This window comes from Bombus terrestris, chromosome 12 (genome assembly GCF_910591885.1).
Source record: "Bombus terrestris chromosome 12, iyBomTerr1.2, whole genome shotgun sequence".
Lineage (NCBI taxonomy): Eukaryota > Metazoa > Arthropoda > Insecta > Hymenoptera > Apidae > Bombus > Bombus terrestris.
The window spans coordinates 9,339,583-9,357,737 of NC_063280.1; the positions used below are offsets into that span (position 1 = coordinate 9,339,583).

General features: G+C 27.5%; 5 protein-coding genes across 9 annotated transcripts; 3 read left to right on the plus strand and 2 right to left on the minus strand.

Annotated features, from left to right (window-relative positions):
• Positions 1-253: 253 nt before the first annotated feature.
• LOC100644975 (peroxiredoxin-6) lies at positions 254-1,727 on the minus strand. The gene is made up of 5 exons (XM_003399666.4): positions 1,499-1,727; positions 1,040-1,196; positions 719-936; positions 566-638; positions 254-482 (listed from the first exon to the last, which is right to left on the minus strand). The coding sequence occupies exons 1-5, from the start codon at positions 1,582-1,584 to the stop codon at positions 354-356; spliced, it is 663 nt and encodes a 220-aa protein (XP_003399714.1). The 5' UTR covers positions 1,585-1,727; the 3' UTR covers positions 254-353.
• A 693-nt stretch (positions 1,728-2,420) lies between these two features.
• LOC100645095 (mitochondrial ribonuclease P protein 1 homolog) lies at positions 2,421-3,989 on the plus strand. Its single transcript, XM_003399667.4, has 3 exons — positions 2,421-2,876; positions 2,971-3,517; positions 3,641-3,989. Exons 1-3 carry the CDS (start codon positions 2,422-2,424, stop codon positions 3,944-3,946), a joined length of 1,308 nt encoding a protein of 435 aa, XP_003399715.2. The 5' UTR covers position 2,421; the 3' UTR covers positions 3,947-3,989.
• Positions 3,990-5,280: 1,291 nt separating this feature from the next.
• Positions 5,281-8,790, plus strand: LOC100644859 (F-box/LRR-repeat protein 4). 2 transcript variants are annotated; one of them, XM_003399665.4, is made up of 7 exons: positions 5,281-5,872; positions 6,265-6,358; positions 6,559-7,012; positions 7,086-7,341; positions 7,407-7,767; positions 7,841-8,168; positions 8,254-8,790. In XM_003399665.4, the coding sequence occupies exons 1-7, from the start codon at positions 5,648-5,650 to the stop codon at positions 8,588-8,590; spliced, it is 2,055 nt and encodes a 684-aa protein (XP_003399713.1). In that variant the 5' UTR covers positions 5,281-5,647; the 3' UTR covers positions 8,591-8,790. The 2 variants fall into 2 exon arrangements, with proteins under 2 accessions (XP_003399713.1, XP_012170252.1); XM_012314862.3 differs by lacking the exon at positions 5,281-5,872 and having other exon boundaries at positions 6,464-7,012.
• A 298-nt stretch (positions 8,791-9,088) lies between these two features.
• Positions 9,089-16,871, plus strand: LOC100649348 (nucleolar pre-ribosomal-associated protein 1). 4 transcript variants are annotated; one of them, XM_048410818.1, is made up of 16 exons: positions 9,089-9,306; positions 9,429-9,478; positions 9,626-9,844; positions 9,943-10,231; positions 10,310-10,901; positions 10,986-11,279; positions 11,387-11,677; positions 11,773-12,093; positions 12,180-12,498; positions 12,569-13,753; positions 13,837-14,676; positions 14,745-14,872; positions 14,950-15,159; positions 15,258-15,478; positions 15,566-15,962; positions 16,030-16,871. In XM_048410818.1, exons 2-16 carry the CDS (start codon positions 9,457-9,459, stop codon positions 16,564-16,566), a joined length of 5,865 nt encoding a protein of 1,954 aa, XP_048266775.1. In that variant the 5' UTR covers positions 9,089-9,306; positions 9,429-9,456; the 3' UTR covers positions 16,567-16,871. The 4 variants fall into 4 exon arrangements, with proteins under 4 accessions (XP_048266775.1, XP_048266776.1, XP_048266778.1 ...); XM_048410819.1 differs by having other exon boundaries at positions 9,450-9,478; XM_048410821.1 differs by lacking the exon at positions 9,429-9,478.
• LOC105666368 lies at positions 16,694-17,749 on the minus strand. The gene has a single exon (XM_012315257.3). It carries the CDS (start codon positions 17,747-17,749, stop codon positions 16,694-16,696), a length of 1,056 nt encoding a protein of 351 aa, XP_012170647.3.
• Between the last annotated feature and the right edge of the window lie 406 nt (positions 17,750-18,155).

Here is an 18,155-nt window from a genome sequence, read left to right on the forward strand (position 1 = left end):
GTGCATGGATAATAATATGACCAATGAAAGCCTAAAAGTACATAAAACTTTTTAAGTATATTTTAGCGAATTGTTTCTAATTATTTTTATCGTGAATTATTAATAAGAAATTTTAAATAAAAATTGTTGGTTTCTATTAGATTTTCTTTGGAATCGTAAGCTGCCATATACCGACATTATGGCACTAAAGAGATACGCTTATTTATAAACTGTATTTCAAGGAATGACATAATATTGAACAGAATTTAATATATATATTATCAAATATGTGTATTTTAATTTTTACAAACAAATTTTGATAATTTAAAATACATTGTAAAATAATAGTTTTTCATCTTGTAAAGTATTATTTTTTACAGCGGTTGCGACACAACGCGCACGTAAGGTTTGCCCGATGGTAATGGTACGATTTTAATATTGTTGTACAATGTTTTTGCTTCTTCGTCGGAAACAGTAGGCTGAATCATCACTTGATCACCTGCCTAAAGATCATTATACAAAATTAATAATTTTTTTAATAGATGTAGTGATGTTTTAATTAATAAATAAAATCATAGATAAAAACCTTCCAATCAACTGGAGTTGCTACTTTATGCTTCTCAGTTAATTGTAGCGATTCGATAACTCTCAAAATTTCACTGTGTTCGAAAATTATGTTAATGAATAATATATTAATAAAAATAAATTTTAACCATTAAAGATATAAGAATAAAGTTACTCGAAATTTCTTCCAGTGGTTGCAGGGTATAAAATTGATAATCGCATTTTTTTAGCAGGATCAATAATAAATACTGCTCTAGCAGTCATCGGTATGCCACGATCATCAACTTCTGCAGGATCTAACATTCCCAATAACGTTGCAAGTTTTCGTGTTTCATCTTCTATTATTGGATATGGGAATTCTTCATCGGTCATTTCAGCATAGGCCTTTATATCCTAAAAAATAATTATGCTTTGTAAACTTGTAATAATTTCGTTACCATTTTTTTTATTAACAATTATTTTTATTTTCAATGAAAAAACTATAATAAAAGCATACTTCTATCCATTTCCGGTGAGAATCTATCGAATTACATGATAATGCAATAACTTTAACTCCTAGCTTTTCAAATTCGGGCATCAATTTTAATACCCGAGCCAACTCTGTTGTACATACTGGTGTAAAATCATTTGGATGAGAAAACAAAATTCCCCACCTGTGTAAAACATAAATTAATTTTGCTAATTTTAATATAATCTTACATGTCAAGAAAGTCATATTTATGCATGATTTTGTATCACTGAATGATTTGAAATTATATGAATAGTAAACAATATACTCGAATATAAATATAAAGACTAGTTATATAAATTTATAATAAAAAATATATAATAAACATTTACATATGTATATACATTAATAATATGTATATACATATATACAATAATATGTATATACATTAAAAAATGTAACAGAAAATATTAAAGGTTATGTTTCTTAAAGAAAATATTGTCTCACCAATCATCAAGCCATTCATGCAAGTTAATTGAGCCCATTTGAGTGTCTGCTACAAAATTTGGAAACGTTTCACCTAACAGGACCATTTTTACATGTAAAAAGTACTTTCAAAATTAACTATTATTACGATTTTGATATAGAACGCAGTAAGTTGGTATCTAGGTACATAGATTTAGAAATATGACTATCTCTGATGGTAAAAGCGTTGTTAAGGTGATCATATAACTATATAAATTCGAAAACAATTAGAAGATACACGATATTTCAACATGATATTTTTTTAATTAATTCATGTAATGTAAAAATAAATATTTGTAATGTTAATGTGTATAAATATTATAATATCAATTAAGAGATAATTTGGTAACTAATTTTAAGTATTATATTCCATTCGAATCTTAAATTTAAATTTGTATTTTTACAAGATTATTTATGTACATCAAATACAAGATTTATAAAATTTAAAAATGATCGCTAAACAAATATTACGATGCATGTATTACATAAAACTGTAGAGGGCATAATGAAACCTCAGTACATACATTATAATATTTAGGTGGCGGAGGTTTTTAAATTTTAAAGTAGCGAAGAAGTGTAATAAGTTCAAATATTGATTAAACCAAATATAAAAATATATCATACCGTACTATTATATTAAGAATTAAATATAGATAGTGTATTACTATAAAATTTTACATTATGTTTACGATTATAAAATATTACTTCCTCTCTGGTATTACTAATATTGTCTACTCATATTAAATTGATATCCTAGCACGATCTTATCAGATCGTATCACGATTGTGGTCGTATACTTAGGCCTGGCAATTCCTGTCGTGATAGGCTGTTAATATCATAAGACATGTTTTATAAATCGGCCGCTAGCTGTACATCGCTGCGATCGCTGGATACGTGAAACAACTATGTGTTTATATACGTACAGTAAAACATATATGTTGTACACTACCGCAGTACATACTGCGTGTTTTACACATAGTAATTCAATTATAAAATTGTCAAAAATGTGTTATCGATTTTCTTCAAAATTTATTACTATCGTAAATAAATTTTATTCCACCGTTTTTATTCAACCAACTCATAAATTTACGGTCTTGCAACCTAAGTATCCTGTACATACGCATATATTAATAACACGGAGTTATGTACAAAATCCATCTCAAGAAGTAAGTGAACATTATAAAAAATTGTATGAAGAAGAATTAGACTCTCTCCTAAAGGATCCGAAATACAAAGCTATGTATGATAAATACAATTTAGAAATACAGTACACAAAATATGAGACAGAGAAAGTACCTAAAGAATTAACTGCACGTAATTGGTTACATTTACTACAAACATCAACAAAAAATGAAAGAAGGTTATGCTTAATATCCATTTTAATATAAAAGTGATCTCAATGGTTAAAAGGTTTATTCATATACTAATTTTTGTTTTTCATTGCAATTATTTAGATCATATATAGAATTTCTTTGGAAATTGGAAATGAAACAAGAAAATGATAAGCAGAAAAAGCTATTAAGGAAGAAAGAAAAACTAGAGATTCCTGTTGGAAGTAATATGTATGGATTAAGTAAAGATACATTCTTTTATAGGATACGTACACAAACAATGAATGACTTTTATAATGGCAGATTAATAAGTGCTATGTTACATGAACCTATAATAGTATTTGACCTTGGATATGAACAATATATGTCACCACAAGAGAGAGCGAATTGTGCAAAACAACTAGGATATTCATTCGCAACAAATCGAATGCACGATAGTCCGTTTAATGTATATTTTTGTAATGCTAACAAGGATGATTATGTTATGAAGACGTTACATACAATAATACCATGTTTGTACAATCCAGAATTTCCATTAAATATCACATCAAAATGCTATTTAGAAACATTTGATAAAAATAAATTAGTATATCTTACCCCTCATGTTAACACAGTTTTAAAAAACTATGATGCTGATTTAATATATATAATTGGTGCAATGGTAGATAAGGTAATTAATATTATATTTTTATATAGTTTATGCTACAAATGAAATATAAATATTAATTGAACATTAATCGATAAAATTGATGTGAACAAAAAGATTTATTAGAAAAATTAATAATATTTTCAGAGGTCGCCTAAACCAATTTCATATCAAAAAGCTAAGGAACAAGGTATTAAAATGATGAAGTTGCCTTTAAGTGAAAAATTAGAATGGGGTTCAGGATCTAGAAAAAATCTTCCTATCAATCATGTTCTTTCTATCATGTTAGATTTGAAATATACAAAGAATTGGGATGTGGCAATGCAAAATATACCTAAACGAAAATTACAAAAAGCAAGGACAGATTTACAGCTAAAAAAGCTGTTAAAAAATTCAAGAAATTTAGAATGCTTTTATAGAAGTAAAACTTCAAACTTAACAAATAAAAAATGATGTTCCTTACATATTTGAAATCAAATAAAGTTGTAAATATAAATTATTGTATATAATTATCAATTTCAACCTATACTTTAATATTTAGTATAATTTCTTTAGTCGATCTTTAACACATTAGTATTAGTTTTATATCAGAAGCAAATAATATTTTATGATTGAAATTTATGCTTCTGTTTTACAAAAACAGGACTTTTAAATGTAATACGAATAATGTATATGGAAATATATATATAATTAATGATATGTTACTCTATGACATACATACATACAATATGTATACAGATAATACAGATATACATGTATACACAGTTATATGTATGTTATTTATAATATATACGTCCTCAATACTAATAATATAATAAAAGAAATTTATTATTAATAACCAATATTATTTACTGGTATTAAAATTATGAGATAAACAGTTCAATGTCATCTATTTTATATTGAAAGTAATATTATAAAAGCATCTTATATACAGGGTGGTTGGTAACTGGTGGTAAAAGCGGGAAGGGGGTGATTCTACGCGAAAAAAGAAGTCGAAAATATAGAATAAAAATTTTTAGTTTGAGGCTTTGTTCTCGAAAAAATCGACTTTGAATTTTCGCTCGGTACGCGTGCACTTTATCACGTCTCGTTATAACGGATCTCACTGTAGATCGTTGTCTCGATGGATATTATCACAGTTTAAGTTTGTTTTTGCCGTAACGGAAAATTAGGAATATATAATAAAATAATATGAAGTAATCATAAAGTTTATTATTACAAAAATTGCTGAAAATATTGCCCATTCTGCCGAACACATACTTCTACTCTTCTAATTAAATTTCTATGAACACTTTCTAACGTATTCGATTGTTTTAAAGTATGAAAGGCTACAATAATTCTTTCTTTCAATTGCTCACAACTTGCGATTTCTTTAGAATAGACAATTGATTTAATATGGTTCCATAAATAAAAGTCAAGCGGAGTTTGTTCTCCAGCTTTGTTCTCGAAAACAAAGCCTCAAACGAAAAATTTTTATTCTATATTTTCGACTTCTTTTTTCGCGTAGAATCACCCCCTTTCCGCTTGTACCACCAGTTACCAACCACCCTATATAAGAATGCACTCATAAAAAATAATTATGTTCTTGAATAATACATTTGCATTTTTAATATTTCTAGCTTTTTAATCGATTGACTGTAATTTATTTAGTATAATTTATTTATACAGTTCATTATGTTAAATATAATTAAATATGTATAATGATCACTTTTATAAAGCTCTTATAAAGACCTAAATCTAAAATTTATTGATAGTTAATCTTTATTTTGCACTTTTTGATTTCAGTGTTCACGAACAAATTTTTTTAATTCAATAGTTACGAGATTAATTTATAAAAGGTATTCGTATGTAGTAATTTTTTACTGCCTTTTTAATGCGAGTAATACTGACATTACTGACGCATGAATGGTTAGTGTGTTCAAAAAATGGAGATTAAAAGTAAGACATGTATCATACATTTTTTGTGCTAAAACGAGGGTAAAAGACATAAAAAATTACCTTTTCTTGTATGTGATTATGTATTAAAACCTCTAATGTCTACAAGATTTGTTATGCAGATAATATGTATAAATTATAACAATAACAAACCTTAAAGCGATTAACCTATATTAATTGAACTTTGAAGTTAAAACTTTCTGATTAATTGTAAATGACATGATATCTCATGACGAGATAAAAGTTGAAGTAGTTCCGATAAATGGAGAAAAAATTGGAGGAAAAGAAGAAACTGTTGTTTTTGTTGAACAGTTTGTTAAAGACGTGTGTGATTTTAGTTCCCAGTATGGAAGTAATATTAGTATTTCCTATACAGCCTATAATATTGCTGGGAATCCAAGTAAATTTCCTGATTATGGAGATTTTCCACAAGCTTTTGTTATGGTATGTTAATTTTGTAAAAAAACAAAACTGTTAAATAAACAATTGTAAACAATGCATGAAAGTAAAAGTATCAAACAGTTTTTCATGGACTAGAATAAGCTATCTGGATTGGTTTTGTACATTATCAACATGTTAATGATATTTTAATTCTAATCAATGCTTTGATATTTTATTATATAATAGCAGGCCAAGAGTATATGGTGCTGACTTTAATAATATTGTATTTTCTACCTGAAAATTTTGGAAACTATGAATTTTATATTCTTAGAACTCTATAGTTAAAATTCTATGAAAAAATGATTTGTAAAGTATTATTTCGGCTATATGAAATTAATAACAAAAATGTTTTATGCCTTTTTATTCATGCTACATCTAATAGATTATAATTTTAGAGAACATATGGACGATGGTGGGACAAAGCACCTTCAAGATTAATGGATTATATGCCACAGAATAACATAGACGTTACAAGTCAGGATTATATAGGTATATAGCTGTTAATTTAAAAATTAAATTCTTTTTTAGCATTTAATGTTTATATTGTAATATTTCAATTATTTGTAGTAATATTTTATGTTTTTATTCTTAAAGATATTTTTAACTTATTGGAATATTATACTGATACCATTAATGCTTATGATATATGAAAAATGGAAATAAATTACAATATTTTTTATATTATCAAGATCTAGAATATTATCAAGAGGTATATCCAATTAGAGTATCAATATATGAAACTTACAATCCTGGAAGTGTAATTGGAATTTGGGCACAAAACTCTGAGGGCAAATGGTATCAATTATGGAATGGATTTCCTCAAGTCGTGCCACACAAGCCAAGAATATTTTCTCCATACTTGCAGCTATGTAATTTTAAAACAAAAATGATAAGACTGGAATTTAACCATAGTTTATTAGACTACTATACAGAGTTAGATGCTGTATTACTTATTGGTACATCAGAATTAATTGTACCTAATAATTTGCATAATCAAAATCTGAATGACCTTTCTAAAGAATTGGGTTACCTTAAACAAAGTGATGATGATATTTATAATTTAACACCAGATTATTTAAAAGCAAATCAGGATTTAATAGTTCTTAAAAAGACACTTTCTGATCACTGTAAGCTTTTTAAAAGGTATGTTGATATAAAACTGTTGATATTTTAGTGCTCTAATAAATCAATGAATATTGCCTGCACATTATTACAGCAAAGGAATAGATAATATATCCAAGGGCAAATTAGTATCTAAAATAGGACAACATTATCAGTCTGTTCCTCCTATAGAAGAAGCATTCAAAAGTTTACAACAATTTTTACAAGAAGATTTTCCAAAACTTATTAGAGATATTCATCATTCAATACCAAATACCTTAAATGAACAAGATAATTCTCTTCAAGAAAGATTTTCAGTAGCTTCAACTGATTTTGAAAATCAACCATGTGGCACTTTCTCAGCACTTCCAGTAAAATATGACATCGTGATTTGTTATATCTTATTATATCTATTACTAACAATGCATTTTTACAGGATGAGACGGTACTAAAAATTTTGAAGAATTTAGATTTAAGGTCATTATGCTGTTTATGCAGAGTAAATAAACACTTTAACAATATTGCAAGAGATGCTTTGTTATATACAAGTCTTAATTTAAAACCTTATTGGCATTGTTTAGACACATCTGCATTAAATAGTTTAGCCCCTAGGTGTCATTATTTACAACAATTAGATCTTTCATGGTGCGGAAATTATAATATGATTAAATATCAAGATTTTATAAATTTTCTTCACATATCTGGCAGTGTTCTGACTCATTTAAGATTAAACTGTTGTCAATTTGTAAATGATGCTATTATCTTTGAAATTTCAAAAGTATGTAAGAATTTGAAAGGTAAATATTATTGAAATATTTTTTATTAAACATTTAAAAGTTGTCTGTTGAAAATGTAATATATTATTTTTAGAACTATGTTTATGTAACTGTATGGCAGTAACAAACGAAGGATTTTCGAAACTTGAAAACTTGAAGTTCCTTGAACGTTTGGAGCTTTACAGAACAACTATCGAGACTTCTACATTATGTTCTATTTTAAAGAAGAATACTCAAATGCGGCATTTAAATTTGGCAGGAATGCATGATCGTTTAAATATAGATGAAGTTGCTGTTGAATTAGGAAATTCTTGTCCATATTTGGAAAGTGTAGACTTTTGGAAAGCACAAACTTTAACTCCATATGGAGTTAGAGCTTTGTCTCACTGTACTAAACTTCGAGAAGTGGATTTTGGATGGTGGTATGTTCTCGGAAAAATATTGTATCATTTATATAATTAACGAACTTCAATGTATTTATCATTCATTTTATCATTTTCTTCATAGCGGTGGAATGGGCGCTCCTGGTGACTCTCTACGAGCATTATTGTTTTCCTGTCGTTATTTAGAAAAAGTATTTTTAGCAGCACTTAGAGGATTAACAGATCGCGACTTGGAGCCACTTTTATTATGTCAACGACTGCAACAACTAGACCTATTAGGAGCTCGTTCTCTTACTCCTGATATATGTTATGGAATTTTATTGTTTTGTCCAAAATTAGAAATGATTGATCTTAGTTTCTGTGAAGGTATTAATGATTTTATAGTGCAGGAATGGCGTCAACAATATCCTCATGTTTCTATTAAAAGAAGTTTTCAAGTAACCAACTCTAATATGATATAACAAACATTCCATGATATTTATTACATCGATTGTAATTTAAAGTATTTTAAGTATAAATAGGTTTGTTAAATTTTATAACTCTGATTAATACTATAAAGGCTGTAATATTGTTGTATATAATTACATAAAAAATGTTATTACTAAAGTATCTGTACATATGTATCCATTTTTTCATAAGAATATACATATGTGTACTTGTATATTTGAAATTGCAGTTTAATATATGCATGGTACAAGAAAATATCCATACGTGTAAAAGCAATAGTATGATTAAAAATATCCAAGTTGCATAATATATATTATATTTAATACGAAATGAGTAATTTGATATGATAAGTTGTGAACTTCTATAAAAATTTATATATAATAATTCTTATAATTAAAACTCTTATAATTTTTGCATTTGTTTGATTGATACTTTAATTTAAAATAATATTTTCATAATTTAAAATCATTTACAACACATGATGTAATGATTGATTTAAAAAGATACAGTCGTGTGTGAGATAAAATAGTGATTTGTTATATACAATAACAGGTCATAACAGGTTATGGCGTAGCAATGATACTAATAACAAGTGGAGGGGGACGAATGGTTAATGTATATATACGTACGCACGTGGTTGCTTTCTGGTATAGGTTATGTAAATTATTTAGTGAAAGAATCACTTTTCAGACGATGAAAAATGTAAAAAATGTGATTTTTTAAAATCAAGGTACTTATATATATGTATATATATGTGTGTGTGTGTGTGTGTGTGTGTGTGTGTGTGTGTGTGTGTGTGTGTGTGTGTATTTAATTTGATGTATTGAAAATAATGAATACCGATTTACAAAGTACGAAATCTTGTAATACCAGAAGTGATATGAAAGAAAAGGAGAAAGGAGGTAGGAAATGTTATTTTCCAAGTTTTTCTGTGAAATTTTATCGTGTAATAGTATTTCTATATTTCCACATTTTTATATTATGTTTATTTCTATAATATTAAAATTTTTATCTAATAAATTTCATTCACAATTTGAAAAAATTATTAGTTGCAGAAGACAATTATGTAGATGTTGAACATATTAATGATAATATGCAAATGGTTGATAAATACGATGACACAAATATGTTGAAAAGGAAGCTGGTTTGTGATGAAACTAAACTAAGCAAAAAACAAACAAGGAGAAATATCATAGATTCATCTATAAATGATACGAGTCATGAAGAATATGTAACAAAACATAAAGAAACATTCCAAGAATTTCAGGGTGATATATAGATCGAATATTTAAATATAATTAATGATTTTATATATGTTTTTCTACATTATATATAATTGTACAAATATATTTTCTTACAAATGTAGAAACTAACAACAGAAGTGAAGAAAATAAGGAAGATGAAAGAGATATAGATAGACAAATAGAATATTTGGATGGAAATTATTTTAGGAGAAGTTTCAGCTCTACAAATGGTTTAGATATGTTAAAAAAATTTGTAAAAATTTGCAATGAAAACAAAGAAAGGGATTTGGCTGCAGAATATTTAAATGCAGGTGGCAATATTTTGGAAATATTAAAATTTTTAGCTGCAGAAAAGAAAGGAATTAGTAATGCTGTCACTGTATTTTCTGCATTAAGGATATTATTAATAAAGTAAGTATTCTATAAGTTTAAATGTTTCTTGTTAAACTGTAGTTTCTCAATTTAATTATTAATTTCTTTTGTATTTAGAATATCAGCACAGTATCCACAATATCAATCTAGTGCAGAAAGTGCATGTCGCCATTTGATTAATTCGCATTTATCAATAATTCACTCGATGTTGTCTATACAAAGTAATACAAAACAACAAAAAGTAGTTTTACAATTATTTGCTGCAATAGTCTCATTAGGTGGAAATATTCCACGTGAATTACTTACCCACTTGTCTTTACCAATGGGAGTTGTTAAATCTCTTGTGCAACATACAAAACCTACAGATAATCAAAATACAAGGAGCTGTTTTATTCATTTTATCCTGGCTTTCTTAGTAGAAGGAAATGTATCAATTATTAGAACTCTTCTAGATAAACGTGATTTGTTTTATAGTATATTTCCTGATTTAATATATGATTCCAAAGACATTGTTGCTTTGGTTTTAACTACTCTTAGAACTTATATTCTTCAAAATCCAAAAATTAGTAAAACAATGAAGTTACAATTATTTTCAACATCAATTATTCAAAATCTTGTGTGTCTTTATAATTGGAAAGGTCCAAATAATTGCCCAAAACTAAAAAATCAGAGTTCTATTCCACATTCGCAACATTTTGAAGAAAAAGAGGTATTATTAAACAACTAAATAACAAGTTAATAATATATTGTATGTATATATACTAGTAATTACAAAAAATATATTTTGATTTAGGTAGTTACAGGAATTATACATGATTTTTTAATTTTATTGTTAACGTCGCATCGGTATGGTATTGTTTTCCATGATTATATGCTTGGTACTTCACATATAAAACATAATCATGTGATAAATACAGTACTTCAGAGCTTAGACCGACCTTGGGAACATGAAAAACCATTAGATCTAGTAGTTAAGATACTGACAGCGTGTCCTGATTTAATTAAATCACAACTTACTCTTCTGGAACCATATATTGAACCAAGGGTTTCATTGAAGTGGATTACAGCAATAAAATTTGTAAGAGAGGTAAACAGTTTAGTTTATTCCTTATTTTAAATATTGACATTAATGAATGTTCATATTAACCATATTAAATGTTTCTTAAATGTTCGTATTAATCAATCTTATTGCAGATAATACAGTCAGTGGATATGAGTATCTGTGTAAAGACATGTTCATTAGAATTAAATGTATTACAATTAGCAAGTGCAGTAGCATCTTTAACCTTACCAGGAGTAATTTTGAAACAAGCAATTATGCCATCCTTATCACATTCTAATGTAATAATACGGCATGAGGCAGTACTTACACTTACATCTATGTTTCATCAGACACAGAAGTGTTTATCAATATCAAAAGCAGTTTATAAGGAAGATAATGATTACTGCACTTTTAAGGATTGTGTAACAGAATATATGATGAAGGTAAACGTATATTTTGGTAAAGCACAAATTAAAGATTTAAAAATTAGTTCCCGAGTAAATTATAAAATGCAACAAAATAATAACTTTCTTTTTAGAATGTACCAAATTTAAATATGATATTGAATGTGTGGAGCAGTGCTTTCACATCAAATCAAATTGAAGATAACAGTAATGACATGGAATACATTGTAGAACCAAAGAAATATGAACACTTAACAGCTGTTCTACATTTATTGCATATGTATATTGAAGTGTGTCCGAAATTGTTAGATACATTATGTGATATGTCATCTGATACATTTTTAAATACATTGAACAAATTGGAAGATATTAGTGTTGTTGAATTTAATGTTATAAAAGTAAAAGCTATTCAATTTCTTGTTACAGTGCAGTCTTATGAGTTTTCACCGGATAAGGTGTGTAAAATATTATAATTCGTGTTAAATAATTAATAACAAATATTTTGTATTTTTTATATTGATAAATAAACGTTTCTTTTCAGAAAATATTTAGCGATGCACTATCGTTTCTAATATCTGCTTTAAATAAAGAAACATCTTCAGTTACATTATGTACAAAAGCAACAATAAGAACTTTATTAAATGCTACTGGAATGTTTGAGGGATGTAGTGATCACTTGGATATTTGGATTAATGGTTTCATAAATTTAGATGATAGAAAGAAAGTAATAAAATGGTTTGTTCGTATTGTAAAAAAAACTGCTGAAGATATAGAAAAATATGTAAATGAAATAATTGAAGCTGAAGAAATTATTAATCATGAAGTAATACATATTGGCAAATTACAGGACATATTTGACGGTAAACTTTAATTTTATTCTTAAACGTATTGATATAATATGTGATGTTATCTTTTTTTTGCACTTTGCAGAACTGACAGAAAAATCTGCTATTCATAAAAATTTGGAAAATAATATTTTACATATGCAACATTTGACCTCAATATCACCTCTCTTATGTTGCATGTTACATAAAACAAAGGAAGATTCACATCCTTCGATTTTATCTTATTTGTCTTACGTTTTAATACATACGTTGCATTATCAAGTAATACCTCAATGTTTAATATATTTAACTAAAGATATGCCAATGTTACCAGTAAAGGAGTATTTATTGAGTTGGCTAGAAGGCAATCAATTCGTTTATATTAAAAATATAATTCCCACAATGACTTTATTATGTAAATTAAATTTAGTGTTTTTGTCTGATACTAAATTACAGATGGATCAAATATTTAATGGTAGCAATATAATTACTTTTCAGTACAATGAGGAAAGTATAACAATTCATCATTCCTTGTCTACATATGAAGTTGCACATTTGTTTAAAATGACTACATTCTATTTAGTACAACATACCAAAAAGAGTGTTTTAACAAAAGCGCAATATGACAATTATAGATGTTTATTAATATCGTTGTTATATATTGCGAAGGATAGTGTAGACAGCGTTATTTTTTTGGAAGAATGTGCAAAATCGATCTTTACTCATCCTATTATTCTACATTATTTTTCTCCAATTTATCAAAAGAATAAAAATATTGTAAGAAGTATGATGACTCTTACAGTTACTGACGTTTGTAGTGTGTTAAACAGTTTGCATAAAAAATGTAATACTAGAAATTTATTTATTCATTTCAAAAATAAGTTACTTATGCAACTATGTAAAATGATAGACAAAAGACAAAAAGATGAAAAGATAAATAATCCTGATATGATTATCACCTTGTTAGAGGTATTGCAACCAACACCAAAAGATGTTGTATATTTATTAAAGAAGCTAGTGAAATTAGAGGATACTATGTTTATTTTAAATGATAAGAAAAGTTTATCAGTACACGGGCATTTAATTTCTAAACTTTTAGAAATTATTAATGCTAATGAGATAAAATCTGAGCGAAATATATTTTTTGAGCTTGATACAGAATTTGTTAGAGATTTGTGTTTACACTTACTTTTCTTAAAATTGAATTCAATTACCAATTTTGAAATATGGGAAACAGCTTTACATGGATATCTTTCAAATTTTTCATTCAATATTGGTGGCATTGATGCAGGTAAGTTGTCTTCACAAAATTTTACGTTAATGCGTTATTTCATAACCACATTATTACGTTTTATTATATTCGTGTAATTGCAGATATTTTTACATCATTATTATCAACAAAAATTACGGATACCACCGTAAATTTAATTTCATTTTTAATTAGAAAAAATATAAGATTTATACCTATTTTTATGGAATGTATGAAAAAGTCGAAAAATATGGAAAAGGGTAACATTATATTGCCAATAGTTGCAAGCAATTTAAATTTTAATTGGAATCAGGACTTTCTGCAAGATTTAAGGAAACATTATGAAACTGAAATTATATGTTATCTATGTGATCCTAAAGATGTAAAACCTTGGATAGAAGAAAATGTTATTGCAATTTCTTATTTAATTAAAACTACATTTAATCTTAAAATATGTAATGATATATGTAATATGATTTTACAAACTGGTGATAAATTGGATATGGTATCTATACATTACATAAAAATTCTTCAAAGTATGTACAATAGATCTGCTACCTTAGAAACAGAGAGTGAAAAGCTTATCATGAATTTGATACAAATTTTTCTTTACATCGTTACTGTAACTTTAAAAAAAGAGTCTAAGAATGTAAAAAAACTTCATATCCTTTGTGAAATATTATGCGATGCTGTTAAACATTTAAGAGAAAAAGGGAAAGTTTTTGAATTTGAGGCCTTAAGTACCAATCATTCGTGGTTACAATTTACACGATTTTCTTTAAAATTTGGTCTTAAAGGATTAAAAAGTGATAAGAAAGAAGTACCAATATTAAGAACTTTAAGCATTTTATGTGATATTGCATATAAAAATGGTAGTAACAATGAATATGTTAAAACTTTGTTTGAAATGGCAACTTCTCATTCTGAATTTATTAATATTATGCTAGGCTCATCAGAAACTAAAAGTATGTATATAATAATAATAGCGTGTAATTATAATAGCTGCAATGTATTTAATTATTTTATTTTTTAGGAGATTTAGTAGAGTTATTATGGATTCTTATGCAAAAAAATAAAGAAGTTATGGAATCAACACACATACCTGTTTATTTAGCGGCATACAATGCTACTTTAAACGAAGCCGATCAATATATTTTATTCGTAAGAATAAATAAAATTAATACGAGCAAAATTTATACTAGTTTTTAGAAAAATATTAATGTATATATTTATTTCAGATTTTGCAGTATTATGAAAATAATAATGTTAATATTTATGAATATCGGCCATATGTGTGGGGTAATGTGGCCACAACATATTATAGCGTGAAAGGTGAAATACACACGAGTTTGTGGAGGCAACCATCTGTTACGCAAGTCCTTAACTTATTTGAAGAAGATATAGTAAACAATACTATAAAAGAATACCCTGTGGACAGATCTCTGAAGGTGGTTTTCATTGATTTTCATCAAATATAAAAAAATGAATTGAACTTTATTGAACTTTAATTTAAAGCATTTGTTTTTTTTAATTTTATACTTTATAGGATAGTGAATTATATGGAGCAAATAATATATACGATCCAGCATTTTATTTACCGTTATTATATTTCTTATTATCAGAAAATAATGTTGTATCATGTCATAAAGTTGCTCAAAGTGGTGCACTAGCATTAACACTTGCTGCATGTAGCAGCAATCATTCTGACGTTCGAATGATAGCTTATACTATTATTACAAGATATTATACTCATTTGGAAGCTTCTAGGTATATTTTATAAAAAATAATAATTTAATTATATATATTGTTATATGTGATGGTGTAATATATATATAAATTTTTTCCCATTTATAGCTCCAAGACAAAGTTATTGTGGATGCGATTAATAGATGCATTGCGTTACGGTATTATATCACAGCAATTAGAACTGAATAATATACGTGTAAACTGTTTAGTTTCCACGTTTTTAGCAAGAACGTCTTTGATCGCAACACAACCATTGCACCCTCTTTATTCAGTCTTACAAATATTTCTGGTAGCTAAACCAGCATTAGATATAAACACAATACCCGAGTTGTTACAGCTTTTACACAGTTCTGATGTGGAATATAAAGCACACAGATGTTGGATTTTGGAGAATATTCGTGATAGTATGAAAACAGAGGCTGAATTGGACATAGCCTTTAAATGTGTTTTGTTTAAAATGCTCCTAGACTTTTATATTTCTAATCTTTCAGACTCAAATACGAAGGTATGATTTAAAAACATTAAATCACTAATTTCTTTTTTTAAACTGATCTAATGTATTTTTATTTCAGAAACTTATATTAGAAATCATTGATGCTACATTAAAAATAACGAAAGCCTCTATACTTTTTATAGAATGTTATGGAATACTTCCCTGGTTATTAGAAGTTGCAAGGAGTTTGCCTAAACGCGAAATACAACATTTTGAGCTCGTAGTGAAAATGGTGGACAAACTTCTAAATACCGTATTGAATATGAAAGGGGACATTGTTCACTACAAATTAATGATTTTAAGTATTGCATTATGTTTGAAATCACATTTAACTAAAGATATCAGGATTGAGATTTTTACGTTATATATCAACATTTTGCAAAAATTACTACTCTCGAAGCATATGAAAATAATTGTTACTAAAGAACAGATATTAGAAATTCTTGAATTTTCGACAAAAATATTAGATAATACAGGGGAATGTGACGATATGTTACGTTTCGGTTGTGAATACGTAACGAAAATAGATTGTTTAGAAGATGACGATGAAGTTCAGATAGCGAGAAATAGTTTGAGAACATTAGTGTGGACATGGTGTGTCCATGAAACAAATTAATTTATAATTTTTGTATACTCTATAAATACTATAATTATATTATATTTAATAATAAGAAATTTTTCAATATTTCTTTATGGTATATCTATCTAGTATATTTTAAACTTGTTCTACATTGTAGCAAGTATCAACAATCTTTTTTTGGATAAAATGTATGTACAAAAACGTCTGCATTGGGATCTCTGTATTTTCCTATATGATGTCTCAGTACTATTATAACACAATTAATGTTTAATTCCTCGGAATTCGCTGTACCATTATAGAATTCCTTCATTCGAGGTAGAATAAAATGATTTATTTGTAAATCTCTACGCGATAACTCTACCGCTATGGATGTCGCGCCAGTATTTAATTCCTCCATTGCTTGCCTCGCTTTTGCATGACTTAAGACGAGATGGGCCACATTGTCTTGATCCGTTCTACTCAAAAAACCAGATTTCCTTGAACGCGTTGTTCGAGAATAGTTCTCGACGCTATCCTCTGGGCCTGTAGCAAATCTATCGGATGCGTGCCCTCTTGGATGACCAAGTGCTCTACAATCGTGACACAAAACATTTTGCGACTTATCAAGAATGATACCCGCTGCTCTGGGTGATGTACCGATATATCGAGCACCGCCGATCATTAGCTGTTTTGCATTATTATTCGAAGATAAAAATTTATCGATTTGATCGATTAAATGTTTGGAATTATTTGTTAAAAAATCAATAGTATTATTTCTTAAATCGTCAGTGCTTTCTCCACTTTGAGCAGCTATTACTGCAAATAGACACGCGTTTAAATCCAGCTCGACATTAATAGGATCTATATTATTTAATAGCGTCCAATGTCCTATCAAATTTGACTGTTTGTGATATTCTATGTCGATGAAATCCTTGCTCAATTTTTGATTCGTTGGATCATCTACCGTTTGATATAAGCTATCTTTCGATCTCCATATTCGAATAGATTTCCCTGTCATAGTACTTAGCGCGTTTACGTGAATCAAATTACCCGGCCCGTAATTTTTTAGATCATTAACAATGTATTTAGCTAATTTGATTTTGCATAATTGTTTGCTTTTTATGCTTCGGTATTTATCGTTCGATCTTTTGCGATTTTCGCGCATTTTTCTGTCCCGCTGTATTTGATTTTGTGAATCATCGTTATTCGATAAATTTTCGATTCTGTTAATATTAGGCATCATTTTTTGTTTCTATCACTATGCTCTTTTAAATTTTTAATGCATTTTGGTTGCTTCTTACGCGTACATCCATCCCTTTTCTTATTTCATTGTATTATCTTGTATCATTTTATAAGTTGGGACGAGTAATTTACATTTTCTAACGAAACAACGATTAATAACATTAATTACAGTCTTAAATAATCGAAGGAGAGAGAAAGATACGCGTCGTTACAAAAATATTTGCCATTTATTTATAAGCATGATTATCGAAGGAAATCTAATGTAAAATCAAATATGTAAGAGGATTGATTATTGCAACTATAACATATGCAAAAGTACCTTAATACAAAGATAATACATCTCGAAGGTTTGTATTTCCCATAATTTCGTTAATTAAATACCAAAATTTCGAATATCCTGCCAA